The following is an 18,024-nucleotide window of genomic DNA, read 5'->3' as shown; positions in this document are numbered from 1 at the left end:
CCTGTGTATATATCCTGCCCCCACTCCATTGTATATATCCTGTCCTCACTAGAGTGCATATATCTTGTCCTCACTCCTGTGTATATACCCATCCCTCATTCCGGTGTATATACTCTGCCCTCACTCCGGTGTATATATCCTGTCCTCACTTCAGTGTACATGCCCTGCCGTCAATCCTGTGCATAGACCCTGCACTCACTCCGGTGTATATACCTTGTCCTCACTTCAGAGTACATACCCTGCTCTCATTCCTGTGTATAAACCCTGCCCCAACTCCAGTGTATATACCCTACCCTCACTCCGGTGTATATGCCCTGCCCTCACTCCAGTGTATATACCTTGCCCTCACTTCGGTGTATATACCCTGTCCTCACTCCATCCCTCACTCCATTGCATATAAACATCCCTCACCCCAGTGTATATAGCCTGCCCTCACTCCGGTGTATATACCCTGCCCTCACTCGGTTGTATATACCCTGCAATTACTCCAATATATGTACCCTGCCCTCACTTCAGTATATATACCCTGCCATCACTCCAGTGTATATACCCTGTCCTCACTCCAGTGTATATACTCTGCCCTTACTCCAGTGTACAGTATATACCCTGCCCTTACTCCAATGTATATCCTGTCCTCACTCCAGTGTATAAACCCTTCCCTCACCCCAGCGTACAGTATATATCCTGCCCCTACTTTATTGTATATATCCTGTCCTCACACCAGTGCATAGACCCTCCTCTTACAACAGTGCACAGTATACACCTTGCCCTTACTGCAGGGTATATACCCTGCCTTTACTGCAGTGTATATAACCTACCCTTACTACAATGTATATACCCGGCCCTTATTCTAGTGTATATACTCTGTCATCACCCCAGTATATAGACCTAGTTATTACTCCAGTGTACTGCTCTTCAGTGTATATGCCCTGAGATACATATCTCTCGTATATACACCCAGATTTGTATGTTTCTCAGTGTTTCTCAGCGTATATACAAACCATACCACGGGCGGGGTTAGAACCCGCGATCAGAGAGTCGCAAAACTCCAGACCGATAGTATAGTACATATACACCCAAAGGTGTATGATTCAAGAGTACAGTATATACACTCAGGGATGTATTTCTCCCAGGGTATATACACTAAAAGTTAGTACTGATAAATAAGAAAAATAATTGTTAGCAAGCAAGATAAACATTCATCTTCACAAAAAAATGAGAGACGTGAAGTTGAAATCGCCCAGAATACTCTCCAATAAGGTATATACACCGGAGTGTATATATGAAAGGAATGTATTTAAGTTCCTACGTTAATTAGTAAACTCTATATAACTGACTGAGTAGAAATGACGTGAAGGCTAACTAATTCTGATGACATAGACGAGTAACAAAAAAAGGCACAATATGTGACTGGAACGATACACAAATAACCCGCACATAGAAGACAGGAGCTTACGACGACGTTTCGGTCCGACTTGGACCATTTACAAAGTCACAGTGTGACTTTGTAAGTGGTCCAAGTCGGACCGAAACGTCGTCGTAAACTCCTCTCCTCTATGTGCTGGTCATTTGTGTAACAGATGAGTCTTCATGTCAGAGATATCAATCAATTCTCAGTGTTTATACGGTATGTGTGGCGGCCGGAGTGAGTATCCTCAGCCACTGATGGTAATACCAGCGAGGTGTGAAAGGTACTGAGGGTGATGCAAGGAGAGTGCCTGGCACTGAGAAGTGCTGAGGGTGATGCAGGGAGAGTGCCTGGCACTGAGAAGTGCTGAGGGTGATGCAGGGAGAGTGCCTGGCACTAAGAAGTGCTGAGGGTGATGCAGGGAGAGTGCCTGGCACTGAGAAGTGCTGAGGATGATGCAGGGAGAGTGCCTGGCACTAAGAAGTGCTGAGGGTGATGCAGGAAGAGTGCCTGGCACTGAGAAGTGTTGAGGATGATGCAGGAAGAGTGCCTGGCACTGAGAAGTGCTGAGGCTGATGCAGGGAGAGTGCCTGGCACTGAGAGGTGCTGAGGATGATGCAGGGAGAGTGCAAGCTACTGAGAGGTGCTGAGGATGACGCGGGAAGTGTGCCAAGAACTGAGAGGTGCTGAGGATGATGCAGGAAGTGTGACAGGTATTGAGAGGTGCTGAGGATGTTGCAGAGAGAGTGCCTGGCACTGAGAAGTACTGAGAATGATGCAGGGAAACTGCCAGGTACTGAGAGGTACTGAAGATGAGGCAGGAAGAGTGCCAGGCATTGAGAGGTGCTGAGGGTGATGCAGGGAGAGTGCAAAGTACAAAGAGGTGCTAAGAATCATACAGGGAGAGTGCCTGGCACTGAGAAGTGCTGAGAATGATGCAGGGAGAGTGCCAGTTATTGAGAGGTACTGAGGGTGATTCAGGGAGAGTGCCTGGCACTGAGAAGTGCTGAGGACGATGCAGGGAGAGTGCCAGGTATTGAGAGGTGCTGACTGTGATGCAGGGAGAGTGTCAAGTACTGAGAGGTGCTGAGGGTGATGCAGGGAGAGTGCCAGGTACTGAGGAAGATGCAGGGACAGTGCCAGGTACGGAGAGGTGCTGACGATGATGCAGGGAGAGTGCCAAGTACTGAGAGGTGCTGAGGATGATGCAGGAAGTGTGCCAGGTACTGAGAGGTGCTGATAATGATGCAGGGAGAGTGCCTGGCACTGAGAAGTGCTGACGACGATGCAGGGAAAGTGCCATATACTGAGAGGTGCTGAAGATGAGGCAGGAAGAGTGCCAGACATTGAGAGGTGCTGAGGGTGATGCAGGGCGAGTGCAAAGTACTAAGAGGTGCTAAGAATCATACAGGGAGAGTGCCTGGCACTGAGAAGTGCTGACGACGATGCAGGGAAAGTGCCATATACTGAGAGGTGCTGAAGATGAGGCAGGAAGAGTGCCAGACATTGAGAGGTGCTGAGGGTGATGCAGGGAGAGTGCAAAGTACTAAGATGTGCTAAGAATCATACAGGGAGAGTGCCTGGCACTGAGAAGTGCTGAGAATGATGCAGAGAGAGTGCCAGGTACTGAGAGGTGCTGAGGGTGATTCAGGGAGAGTGCCTGGCACTGAGAAGGGCTGAGGACGATGCAGGGAGAGTGCCAGGTATTGAGAGGTGCTGAGGATGATGCAGGTAGAGCATCAAGTACTGAGAGGTGCTGAGGGCGATGCAGGGAGAGTGCCAGGTACTGAGGAAGATGCAGGGACAGTGCCAGGAACTGAGAGGTGCTGAGGATGATGCAGGGAGAGTGCCAGGTACTGAGAGGTGCTGAAGATGATGCAGGGAGAGTGCCAGGTTTGAGAGGTGCTGAGGGTGATGCAGGGAGAGTGCCAGGTATTGAGAGGTGCTGAGGGTGATGTAGGGAGAGGGCCAAGTTCTGAGAGGCGCTGAGGATGATGCAGGAAGTGTGCCAGGTACTGAGAGGTGCTGAGAATGATACAGGGTGAGTGCCTGGCACTGAGAAGTTCTGACGACGATGCACGGAAAGAGCCATATACTGAGTAGTGGTGACGGTGATGTAGGGAGAGTGCCAGGTACTGAGGAAGATGCAGGGAGGGTGCCAGGTATTGAGAGGTGCTGAGGGTGATGCAGGGAGAGTGCCAGGTACTGAGAGGTGCTGAGGATTATGCAGGGAGAGTGCCAGGTACTGAGAGGTGCTGAGGATGATGCAGGGAGAGTGCCAGGTACAGAGGAAGATGCAGGGAGGGTGCCAGGTACTGAGAGGTGCTGAGAATGATGCAGGGAGAGTGCCAGGTATTGAGAGGTGCTGAGGGTGATGCATGGAGAGGGCCAAGTTCTGAGAGGTGCTGAGGATGATGCAGGAAGTGTGCCAGGTACTGAGAGGTGCTGAGGGTGATGGAGAGAGAGTGCCAGGTACTGAGGAAGATGTAGGGAGAGTGCCAGGTACTGAAGAAGATGCAGGGATAGTGCCAGGTACTGAGAAGTGCTGAGGATGATGGAGAGAGAGTGCCAGGTACAGAGAGGTGCTGAAGATGATGCAGGGAGAGTGCCAGGTACTGAGGAAGATGCACGGAGAGTGCCAGGTACTGAGAGGTGCTGAGGATGATGCAGGGAGAGTGCCAAGTACTGAGGAAGATGCAGGGAGAGTGCCAGGTACTGAGAGGTGCTGAAGATGATGCAGGGAGAGTGCCAGGTAGAGAGGAAGGTGCAGGGAGAGTGCCAGGTACTGAGAAGTGCTGAGGATGATGCAGGGAGAGTGCCAAGTACTGAGGAAGATGCAGGGAGAGCGCCAAGTACTGAGAGGTGCTGAGGATGATGCAGGGAGAGTGGTACTGAGGAAGAAGCAGGGAGAGTGCCAGGTACTGAGAGGTGCTGAGAATGGTGCAGGGAGAGTGCCAGGTACTGAGAGGTGCTGAGGATGATGCAGGGAGAGTGCCAGGTAGAGAGGAAGGTGCAGGGAGAGTGCCAGGTACTGAGAGGTGCTGAGGATGATGCAGGGAGAGTGCCAAGTACTGAGGAAGATGCAGGGAGAGCGCCACGTACTGAGATGTGCTGAGGGTGATGCAGGGAGAGTGCAAGGTACTGAGGATGATGCAGGGAGAGTGCCAAGTACTGAGAGGTGCTGAGGATGATGCAGGGAGAGTGGTACTGAGGAAGAAGCAGGGAGAGTGCCAGGTACTGAGAGGTGCTGAGAATGGTGCAGGGAGAGTGCCAGGTACTGAGAGGTGCTGAGGATGATGCAGGGAGAGTGCCAGGTAGAGAGGAAGGTGCAGGGAGAGTGCCAGGTACTGAGAGGTGCTGAGGATGATGCAGGGAGAGTGCCAAGTACTGAGGAAGATGCAGGGAGAGCGCCACGTACTGAGATGTGCTGAGGGTGATGCAGGGAGAGTGCAAGGTACTGAGGAAGATGCAGGGAGAGTGCTAGGTACTGAGAGGTGCTGAGAATGATGCAGGGAGAGTGCAAAGTACTGAGAGGGGCTGAGGATGATGCAGGGAGAGTGCCAAGTACTGAGAGGTGCTGAGGACGATGCAGGGAGAGTGCCAGGTACGGAGGAAGATGCAGGGAGAGTGCCAGGTACTGAGAGGCGCTGAGAATGATGCAGGGAGAGTGCCAATTACTATGAGGTGCTGAGGATGATGCAGTGAGAGTGCAAGGTACTGAGGAAGATGCAGGGAGAGTGCTAGGTACTGAGAGGTGCTGAGAAAGATGCAGGGAGAGTGCCAAGTACTGAGAGATGCTGAGGATGATGCAGGAAGTGTGCCAGGTACTGAGAGGTGCTGATAATGATGCAGGGAGAGTGCCTGGCACTGAGAAGTGCTGACGACGATGCAGGGAAAGTGCCATATACTGAGAGGTGCTGAAGATGAGGCAGGAAGAGTGCCAGACATTGAGAGGTGCTGAGGGTGATGCAGGGCGAGTGCAAAGTACTAAGAGGTGCTAAGAATCATACAGGGAGAGTGCCTGGCACTGAGAAGTGCTGACGACGATGCAGGGAAAGTGCCATATACTGAGAGGTGCTGAAGATGAGGCAGGAAGAGTGCCAGACATTGAGAGGTGCTGAGGGTGATGCAGGGAGAGTGCAAAGTACTAAGATGTGCTAAGAATCATACAGGGAGAGTGCCTGGCACTGAGAAGTGCTGAGAATGATGCAGAGAGAGTGCCAGGTACTGAGAGGTGCTGAGGGTGATTCAGGGAGAGTGCCTGGCACTGAGAAGGGCTGAGGACGATGCAGGGAGAGTGCCAGGTATTGAGAGGTGCTGAGGATGATGCAGGTAGAGCATCAAGTACTGAGAGGTGCTGAGGGCGATGCAGGGAGAGTGCCAGGTACTGAGGAAGATGCAGGGACAGTGCCAGGAACTGAGAGGTGCTGAGGATGATGCAGAAAGAGTGCCAGGTACTGAGAGGTGCTGAAGATGATGCAGGGAGAGTGCCAGGTTTGAGAGGTGCTGAGGGTGATGCAGGGAGAGTGCCAGGTATTGAGAGGTGCTGAGGGTGATGTAGGGAGAGGGCCAAGTTCTGAGAGGCGCTGAGGATGATGCAGGAAGTGTGCCAGGTACTGAGAGGTGCTGAGAATGATACAGGGTGAGTGCCTGGCACTGAGAAGTTCTGACGACGATGCAGGGAAAGAGCCATATACTGAGTAGTGGTGACGGTGATGTAGGGAGAGTGCCAGGTACTGAGGAAGATGCAGGGAGGGTGCCAGGTATTGAGAGGTGCTGAGGGTGATGCAGGGAGAGTGCCAGGTACTGAGAGGTGCTGAGGATTATGCAGGGAGAGTGCCAGGTACTGAGAGGTGCTGAGGATGATGCAGGGAGAGTGCCAGGTACAGAGGAAGATGCAGGGAGGGTGCCAGGTACTGAGAGGTGCTGAGAATGATGCAGGGAGAGTGCCAGGTATTGAGAGGTGCTGAGGGTGATGCATGGAGAGGGCCAAGTTCTGAGAGGTGCTGAGGATGATGCAGGAAGTGTGCCAGGTACTGAGAGGTGCTGAGGGTGATGGAGAGAGAGTGCCAGGTACTGAGGAAGATGTAGGGAGAGTGCCAGGTACTGAAGAAGATGCAGGGATAGTGCCAGGTACTGAGAAGTGCTGAGGATGATGGAGAGAGAGTGCCAGGTACAGAGAGGTGCTGAAGATGATGCAGGGAGAGTGCCAGGTACTGAGGAAGATGCACGGAGAGTGCCAGGTACTGAGAGGTGCTGAGGATGATGCAGGGAGAGTGCCAAGTACTGAGGAAGATGCAGGGAGAGTGCCAGGTACTGAGAGGTGCTGAAGATGATGCAGGGAGAGTGCCAGGTAGAGAGGAAGGTGCAGGGAGAGTGCCAGGTACTGAGAAGTGCTGAGGATGATGCAGGGAGAGTGCCAAGTACTGAGGAAGATGCAGGGAGAGCGCCAAGTACTGAGAGGTGCTGAGGATGATGCAGGGAGAGTGGTACTGAGGAAGAAGCAGGGAGAGTGCCAGGTACTGAGAGGTGCTGAGAATGGTGCAGGGAGAGTGCCAGGTACTGAGAGGTGCTGAGGATGATGCAGGGAGAGTGCCAGGTAGAGAGGAAGGTGCAGGGAGAGTGCCAGGTACTGAGAGGTGCTGAGGATGATGCAGGGAGAGTGCCAAGTACTGAGGAAGATGCAGGGAGAGCGCCACGTACTGAGATGTGCTGAGGGTGATGCAGGGAGAGTGCAAGGTACTGAGGATGATGCAGGGAGAGTGCCAAGTACTGAGAGGTGCTGAGGATGATGCAGGGAGAGTGGTACTGAGGAAGAAGCAGGGAGAGTGCCAGGTACTGAGAGGTGCTGAGAATGGTGCAGGGAGAGTGCCAGGTACTGAGAAGTGCTGAGGATGATGCAGGGAGAGTGCCAGGTAGAGAGGAAGGTGCAGGGAGAGTGCCAGGTACTGAGAGGTGCTGAGGATGATGCAGGGAGAGTGCCAAGTACTGAGGAAGATGCAGGGAGAGCGCCACGTACTGAGATGTGCTGAGGGTGATGCAGGGAGAGTGCAAGGTACTGAGGAAGATGCAGGGAGAGTGCTAGGTACTGAGAGGTGCTGAGAATGATGCAGGGAGAGTGCAAAGTACTGAGAGGGGCTGAGGATGATGCAGGGAGAGTGCCAAGTACTGAGAGGTGCTGAGGACGATGCAGGGAGAGTGCCAGGTACGGAGGAAGATGCAGGGAGAGTGCCAGGTACTGAGAGGCGCTGAGAATGATGCAGGGAGAGTGCCAATTACTATGAGGTGCTGAGGATGATGCAGTGAGAGTGCAAGGTACTGAGGAAGATGCAGGGAGAGTGCTAGGTACTGAGAGGTGCTGAGAAAGATGCAGGGAGAGTGCCAAGTACTGAGAGATGCTGAGAATGATGCAGGGAGAGTGCCAAGTACTGAGAGATGCTGAGGATGATGCAGGGAGAGTGCCAGGTACTGAGAGGCGCTGAGAATGATGCAGGGAGAGTGCCAAGTACTGAGAGGTGCTGAGGACGATGCAGGGAGAGTGCCAGGTACGGAGGAAGATGCAGGGAGAATGCCAGGTACTGAGAGGCGCTGAGAATGATGCAGGGAGAGTGCCAAGTACTATGAGGTGCTGAGGATGATGCAGTGAGAGTGCAAGGTACTGAGGAAGATGCAGGGAGAGTGCTAGGTACTGAGAGGTGCTGAGAAAGATGCAGGGAGAGTGCCAAGTACTGAGAGGTGCTGAGGATGATGCAGGGAAAGTGCCAGGTACTGAGAGGTACTGAGAATGATGCAGGGAGAGTGCCATGTACTGAGAGGTGCTGAGAATGATGCAGGGAGAGTGCCAGGTAGAGAGGAAGGTGCAGGGAGAGTGCCAAGTACTGAGAGGTGCTGAGGATGATGCAGGGAGAGTGCCAAGTACAGAGGAAGATGCAGGGAAACCGCCACGTACTGAGATGTGCTGAGGGTGATGCAGGGAGAGTGCAAGGTACTGATGAAGATGCAGGGAGAGTGCTAGGTACTGAGAGGTGCTGAGAATGATGCAGGGAGAGTGCAAAGTACTGAGAGGTGCTGAGGATGATGCAGGGAGAGTGCAAGGTACTGAGGATGATGCAGGGAGAGTGCCAGGTACTGAGAGGTGCTCAGAATGATGCAGGGAGAGTGCCAAGTACTGAGAGATGCTGAGGATGATGCAGGGAGAGTGCCAGGTACTGAGAGGCGCTGAGAATGACGCAGGGAGAGTGTCAAGTACTGAGAGGTGCTGAGGACGATGCAGGGAGAGTGCCAGGTACGGAGGAAGATGCAGGGAGAGTGCCAGGTACTGAGAGGCGCTGAGAATGATGCAGGGAGAGTGCCAAATACTATGAGGTGCAGAGGATGATGCAGGAAGAGTGCAAGGTACTGAGGATGATGCAGGGAGAGTGCTAGGTACTGAGAGGTGCTGAGGATGATGCAGGGAGAGTACCAGGTACTGAGAGGTACTGAGAATGATGCAGGGAGAGTGCCAAGTACTGAGAGGTGCTGAGGATGATGCAGGGAGAGTACCAGGTACTGAGAGGTACTGAGAATGATGCAGGGAGAGTGCCAAGTACTGAGAGGTGCTGAGGATGATGCAGGGAGAGTGTTAAGTACTGAGTGGTGCTGAGGGTGATGCAGGGAGTGTGCCAAGTACTGAGAGGTGCTGAGGATGATGCAGGGAGAGTGCCAGGTACGGAGGAAGATGCAGGGAGAGTGCCAGGTACTGAGAGGTGCTGAAAATGATGCAGGGAGAGTGCCAAGTACTGAGAGGTGCTGAGGATGATGCAGGGAGAGTGCAAGGTACTGAGGAAGATGCAGATAGAGTGCTAGGTACTGAGAGGTGCTGAGAATGATGCAGGGAGAGTGCCAAGTACTGAGAGGTGCTGAGGATGATGCAGGGAGAGTGCCAGGTAACGAGAGGTGCTGAGAATGATGCAGGGAGAGTGCCAAGTACTGAGAGGTGCTGAGGATGATGCAGGGAGAGTGCCAAGTACTGAGAGGTGCTGCTAATGATGCAGGGAGTGTGCCAAGTACTGACATGTGCTGAGGATGATGCAGGGAGAGTGCCAAGTACTGAGAGGTGCTGAGGATGATGCAGGGAGAGTGCCAAGTACTGAGAGGTGCTGCTGATGATGCAGGGAGAGTGCCAAGTACTGACATGAGCTTAGGATGATGCAGGGAGAGTGCCAAGTACTGAGAGGTGCTGAGGTTGATGCAGGGAGAGTGCCAAGTACTGAGAGGTGCTGAGGATGATGCAGGAAGAGTGCCAAGTACTGAGAGGTGCTGCTGATGATGCAGGGAGTGTGCCAAGTACTGACATGTGCTGAGGATGATGCAGGGAGAGTGCCAAGTACTGAGAGGTGCTGAGGATGATGCAGGGAGAGTGCCAAGTACTGAGAGGTGCTGCTGATGATGCAGGGAGAGTGCCAAGTACTGACATGTGCTGAGGATGATGCAGGGAGAGTGCCAAGAACTGAGAGGTGCTGAGGATGATGCAGGGAGAGTGCCAAGTACTGAGAGGTGCTGAGGATGATGCAGGGAGAGTGCCAAGTACTGAGAGGTGCTGAGGATGGTGCAGGGAGAGTGCAAGGTACTGAGGATGATGCAGGGAGAGTGCCAGGTACTGAGAGGTGCTGAAAATGATGCAGGGAGAGTGCCAAGTACTGAGAGGTGGTGAGGAGGATGCAGGGAGAGTGCCAAGTACTGAGAGGTGCTGAGGATGATGTAGGGAGAGTGCCAAGTTCTGAGAGGTGCTGAGGATGATGCAGGGAGAGTGGCAGGTACGGAGGAAGATGCAGGGAGAGTGCCAGGTGCTGAGAGGTGCTGAGAATGATGTAGGGAGAGTGCCAAGTACTGAGAGGTGCTAAGGATGATGCAGGGAGAGTGCAAGGTGCTGAGGAAGATACAGGGAGAGTGCTAGGTACTGAGAGGTGCTGAGAATGATGCAGGGAGAGTGCCAAGTACTGTGAGGTGCTGAGGATGATGCAGGGAAAGTGCCAGGTACTGAGAGGTGCTGAGAATGATGCAGGGAGAGTGCCAAGTACTGAGAGGTGCTGAGGATGATGCAGGGAGAGTGCCAAATACTGAGAGGTGCTGAGGATGATGCAGGGAGAGTGCCAAGTACTGAGAGGTGCTAAGGATGATGCAGGGAGAGTGCAAGGTACTGAGGAAGATACAGGGAGAGTGCTAGGTACTGAGAGGTGCTGAGAATGATGCAGGGAGAGTGCCAAGTACTGAGAGGTGCTGAGGATGATGCAGGGAGAGTGCCAGGTACTGAGAGGTGCTGAGGATGATGCAGGGAGAGTGCCAAGTACTGAGAGGTGCTGAGGATGATGCAGGGAGAGTGCCAAGTACTGAGAGGTGCTGAGGATCATGCAGGGAGAGTGCCAAGTACTGAGAGGTGCTGAGGATGATGCAGGGAGAGTGCCAAGTACTGAGAGGTGCTGAGGATGATGCAGGGAGAGTGCCAAGTACTGAGAGGTGCTGAGGATGATGCAGGGAGAGTGCCAAGTACTGAGAGGTGCTGAGGATGATGCAGGGAGAGTGCCAAGTACTGAGAGGTGCTGAGGATGATGCAGGGAGAGTGCCAAGTACTGAGAGGTGCTGAGGATGATGCAGGGAGAGTGCCAAGTACTGAGAGGTGCTGAGGATGATGCAGGGAGAGTGCCAAGTACTGAGAGGTGCTGAGGATGATGCAGGGAGAGTGCCAAGTACTGAGAGGTGCTGAGGATGATGCAGGGAGAGTGCCAAGTACTGAGAGGTGCTGAGGATGATGCAGGGAGAGTGCCAGGTACTCACGTCAAACTGCAGTACAGAGTGCTCGTCGACCAGCAGGTCGCGGGTGTAGAGTGCGTGTTCACCTTCTTGCGTGTGAAAGATGAGGCCATTGTATGTGTCATACCTGCATACAAGCGTCATACAACATACATCACTCATATTACCATAATATACAACCATAATATACAACCACAATATACAACCATAATATTGTATAATTCAGTAATTTATGCGATACAATAGGTTTATATAACACACTGTAGCTGGCAGGTTGAAGAGGCTGTGGGAAGTATTCATACAACAGAAAAATACAATAATACAACAACCTCAGCCATTAGGAAAGTCACTTCAGCGAGACAAAATACAAAATACAATACTCTGACGCAACACTAAGCTCAATTAGATTCATGCATAGTGTAATACAATATTATATAATGTAATACAATACTATACAGTGTAATACACTGCAGTTAGATACAAGAACACGATAATAAAGACGACAAAGTTCGTTAACAACACTACCGTATGATGGATCATACAGGAATACTACCGTATGATGGATCATACAGGAATACTAGCGTATGATGGATCATACAGGAATACTAGCGTATGATGGATCATACAGGAATACTAGCGTATGATGGATCATACAGGAATACTAGCGTATGATGGATCATACAGGAATACTACCGTATGATGGATCATACAGGAATACTACCGTATGATGGAACATGCAGGAATACTAGCGAATGATGGATCATACAGGAATACTACCGTATGATGGATCATACAGGAATACTTCCGTATGATGGATCATACAGGAATACTACCGTATGATGGATCATACAGGAATACTAGCGTATGATGGATCATACAGGAATACTACCGTATGATGGATCATACAGGAATACTAGCGTATGATGGATCATACAGGAATACAAGCGTATGATGGATCATACAGGAATACTACCGTATGATGGATCATACAGGAATACTACCGTACGATGGATCATACAGGAATACTACCGTATGATGGATCATGCAGGAATACTAGCGTATGATGGATCATACAGGAATACTAGCGTATGATGGATCATACAGGAATACTAGCGTATGATGGATCATACAGGAATACTAGCGTATGATGGATCATACAGGAATACTAGCGTATGATGGATCATACAGGAATACAAGCGTATGATGGATCATACAGGAATACTAGCGTATGATGGATCATACAGGAATACTACCGTATGATGGATCATACAGGAATACTAGCGTATGATGGATCATACAGGAATACTAGCGTATGATGGATCATACAGGAGTACTACCGTATGATGGATCATACAGGAATACTACAGTATGATGGATCATACAGGAGTACTACCGTATGATGGATCATACAGGAATACTAGCGTATGATGGATCATACAGGAGTACTACCGTATGATGGATCATACAGGAATACTAGCGTATGATGGATCATACAGGAATACTACCGTATGATGGATCATACAGGAATATTAGCGTATGATGGATCATACAGGAATACTACCGTATGATAGATCATACAGGAATACTAGCGTATGATGGATCATACAGGAATACTAGCGTATGATGGATCATACAGGAATACTAGCGTATGATGGATCATACAGGAATACTACCGTATGATGGATCATACAGGAATACTAGCGTATGATGGATCATACAGGAATACTAGCGTATGATGGATCATACAGGAATACTACCGTATGATGGATCATACAGGAATACTAGCGTATGATGGATCATACAGGAATACTACCGTATGATGGATCATACAGGAATACTAGCGTATGATGGATCATACAGGAATACTACCGTATGATGGATCATACAGGAATACTAGCGTATGATGGATCATACAGGAATACTACCGTATGATGGATCATACAGGAATACTAGCGTATGATGGATCATACAGAGATACTACCGTATAATGGATCATACAGAGATACTACCGTATTATGGATCATACAGAGATACTACCGTATGATGGATCATACAGAGATACTACCGTATGATAGATCATACAGAGATACTACCGTATGATGGATCAAAGGGGGAATACTACCGTATGATGGATCATACAGGAATACTAGCGTATGATGGATCATACAGAGATACTACCGTATGATGGATCATACAGAGATACTACCGTATGATGGATCATACAGAGATACTACCGTATGATGGATCATACAGAGATACTACCGTATGATGGATCATACAGGAATACTACCGTATGATGGATCATACAGAGATACTACCGTATGATGGATCATACAGAGATACTACCGTATGATGGATCATAAAGAGATACGACCGTATGATGGATCATACAGAGATACTACCGTATGATGGATCATACAGGAATACTACCGTATGAGGGATCATACAGGAATACTAGCGTATGATGGATCATACAGGAATACTACCGTATGATGGATCATACAGGAATACTACCGTATGATGGAACATGCAGGAATACTAGCGTATGATGGATCATACAGGAATACTACCGTATGATGGATCATACAGGAATACTACCGTATGATGGATCATACAGGAATACTACCGTATGATGAATCATACAGGAATACTAGCGTGTGATGGATCATACAGGAATACTACCGTATGATGGATCATACAGGAATACTAGCGTATGATGGATCATACAGGAATACTAGCGTATGATGGATCATACAGGAATACTACCGTATGATGGATCATACAGGAATACTACCGTACGATGGATCATACAGGAATACTACCGTATGATGGATCATGCAGGAATACTAGCGTATGATGGATCATACAGGAATACTAGCGTATGATGGATCATACAGGAATACTAGCGTATGATGGATCATACACGAATACTAGCGTATGATGGATCATACAGGAATACTACCGTATGATAGATCATACAGGAATACTAGCGTATGATGGATCATACAGGAATACTACCGTATGATGGATCATACAGGAATACTAGCGTATGATGGATCATACAGGAATACTACCGTATGATGGATCATACAGGAATACTAGCGTATGATGGATCATACAGGAATACTAGCGTATGATGGATCATACAGGAATACTACCGTATGATGGATCATACAGGAATACTAGCGTATGATGGATCATACAGGAATACTACCGTATGATGGATCATACAGGAATACTAGCGTATGATGGATCATACAGGAATACTACCGTATGATGTATCATACAGGAATACTAGCGTATGATGGATCATACAGGAATACTACCGTATGATGGATCATACAGGAATACTAGCGTATGATGGATCATACAGAGATACTACCGTATGATGGATCATACAGAGATACTACCGTATGATGGATCATACAGAGATACTACCGTATGATGGATCATACAGAGATACTACCGTATGATGGATCATACAGAGATACTACCGTATGATAGATCATACAGAGATACTACCGTATGATGGATCAAAGGGGGAATACTACCGTATGATGGATCATACAGAGATACTACCGTATGATGGATCATACAGGAATACTACCGTATGATGGATCATACAGAGATACTACCGTATGATGGATCATACAGAGATACTACCGTATGATGGATCATACAGAGATACTACCGTATGATGGATCATACAGAGATACTACCGTATGATGGATCATACAGGAATACTACCGTATGATGGATCATACAGAGATACTACCGTATGATGGATCATACAGAGATACTACCGTATGATGGATCAAACAGAGATACTACCGTATGATGGATCATACAGAGATACTACCGTATGATGGATCAAAAGGGGAATACTACCGTATGATGGATCATACAGAGATACTACCGTATGATGGATCATACAAAGATACTACCGTATGATGGATCATACAGGAATACTACCGTATGATGGATCATACAGAGATACTACCGTATGATGGATCATACAGAGATACTACCGTATGATGGATCATACAGAGATACTACCGTATGATGGATCATACAGAGATACTACCGTATGATGGATCATACAGGAATACTACCGTATGATGGATCATACAGAGATACTACCGTATGATGGATCATACAGAGATACTACCGTATGATGGATCATACAGAGATACTACCGTATGATGGATCATACAGGAATACTACCGTATGATGGATCATACAGAGATACTACCGTATGATGGATCATACAGGAATACTACCGTATGACGGATCATACAGGAATACTACCGTATGATGGATCATACAGAGATACTACCGTATGATGGATCATACAGAGATACTACCGTATGATGGATCATACAGGAATACTAGCGTATAGATGGATCATGCAGGAATACTACCGTATGATGGATTATACAGGAATACTAGCGTATGATGGATCATACAGGAATACTACCGTATGATGGATCATACAGGAATACTAGCGTATAATGGATCATACAGGAATACTACCGTATGATGGATCATACAGAAATACTAGCTTATGATGGATCATACAGGAATACTAGCGTATGATGGATCATACAGGAATACTACCGTATGATGGATCATACAGGAATACTAGCGTATGATGCATCATACAGGAATACTAGCGTATGATGGATCATACAGGAATACTACCGTATGATGGATCATTCAGGAATACTAGCGTATGATGGATCATACAGGAATACTAGTGTACGATGGATCATACAGGAATACTACCGTATGATGGATCATAGAGGAATACTAGTGTATGATGGATCATACAGGAATACTAGCGTATGATGGATCATACAGGAATACTACCGTATGATGGATCTTAAAGGAACACTAGTGTATGATGAATCATACAGGAATACTAACGTATGATGGATCATACAGGAATACTACCGTCTGATGAATCATGCACGAACATTACTGTATGATAGATCATACAGGAACATTACTGTATGATGGATCATACAGGAACATTACTGTATGATGGATCATACAGGAACATTACTGTATGACAGATCACACAGGAACATTACTGCATGATGGATCATACAGGAACATTACTGTATGATGGATCATACAGGAATACTACCGTATGATGAATCATACACGAACATTGCTGTATGATAGATCATACAGGAACATTACTGTATGATGGATCATACAGGAACATTACTGTATGATGGATCATACAGGAACATTACTGTATGGTAGATCATACAGGAACTTTACTGTATGATGGATCATACAGGAAAACTACCGTATGATGAATCATACACGAACATTGCTGTATGATAGATCATACAGGAACATTACTGTATGATGGATCATACTGGAACATTACTGTATGATGGATCATACAGGAACATTACTGTATGATACATCATACAGGAACATTACTGTATGATAGATCATACAGGAACATTACTGTATGATAGATCATACAGGAACATTACTGTATGATGGATCATACAGGAACATTACTGTATGATGGATCATACAGGAACATTACTGTATGATGGATCATACAGGAACATTACTGTATGATAGATCATACAGGAACATTACTGTATGATGGATCATACAGGAACATTACTGTATGATGGATCATACAGGAACATTACTGTATGATGGATCATACAGGAACATTACTGTATGATGGATCATACAGGAACATTACTGTATGATGGATCATACAGGAACATTACTGTATGATGGATCATACAGGAACATTACTGTATGATATTTCATACAGGAACATTACTGTATGATGGATCATACAGGAACGTTACTGTATGATGGATCATACAGGAACATTACTGTATGATATTTCATAAAGGAACATTACTGTATGATGGATCATACATGAACATTACTGTATGATAGATCATTCAGGAACATTACTGTATGATGGATCATACAGGAATATTACTGTATGATGGATCATACAGGAACATTACTGTATGATATTTCATACAGGAACATTACTGTATGATGGATCATACAGGAACGTTACTGTATGATGGATCATACAGGAACGTTACTGTATGATGGATCATACAGGAACATTACTGTATGATGGATCATACAGGAACATTACTGAATGATGGATCATACAGGAACATTACTGTATGATGGATCATACAGGAACATTTCTGTATGATGGATCATACAGGAACATTACTGTATGATAGATCATACAGGAACATTACTGCATGATGGATCTTACAGGAACATTACTGTATGATGGATCATACAGGAACATTACTGTATGATGGATCATACAGGAACATTACTGTATGATGGATCATACAGGAACATTACTGTATGATGGATCATACAGGAACATTGCTGAATGATGGATCATACAGGAACATTACTGTATGATAGATCATACAGGAACATTACTGTATGATGGATCATACAGGAACATTACTGTATGATGGAACATACAGGAACATTACTGTATGTTGGATCATACAGTAACATTACTGTATGATGGATCATACAGGAACATTACTGTATGATGGATCATACAGTAACATTACTGTATGATGGATCATACAGGAACATTACTGTATGATGGATCATACAGGAACATTACTGTATGATGGATCATACAGGAACATTACTGTATGATGGATCATACAGGAACATTACTGTATGATGGATCATACAGGAACCTTACTGTATGAAGGATCATACAGGAACATTACTGTATGATGGATCATACAGGAACATTACTGTATGATGGATCATACAGGAACATT

The 18,024-nt window shown here is 47.4% G+C and overlaps 1 protein-coding gene across 1 annotated transcript in view; it reads right to left on the bottom strand.

Annotated features, from left to right (window-relative positions):
- Positions 1-18,024, bottom strand: part of LOC128690364 (reelin) — an 871,665-nt gene that overhangs the window by 292,075 nt on the left and 561,566 nt on the right. The window contains exon 39 of the mRNA XM_070089797.1: positions 11,222-11,324. Coding sequence (XP_069945898.1) covers positions 11,222-11,324 — 103 coding nt within the window. The remainder of the gene's footprint in view (positions 1-11,221; positions 11,325-18,024) is intronic.

The sequence above is a fragment of the Cherax quadricarinatus genome, chromosome 29 (genome assembly GCF_038502225.1).
Source record: "Cherax quadricarinatus isolate ZL_2023a chromosome 29, ASM3850222v1, whole genome shotgun sequence".
Lineage (NCBI taxonomy): Eukaryota > Metazoa > Arthropoda > Malacostraca > Decapoda > Parastacidae > Cherax > Cherax quadricarinatus.
This window is presented reverse-complemented; position numbering and strand designations above follow the sequence as displayed.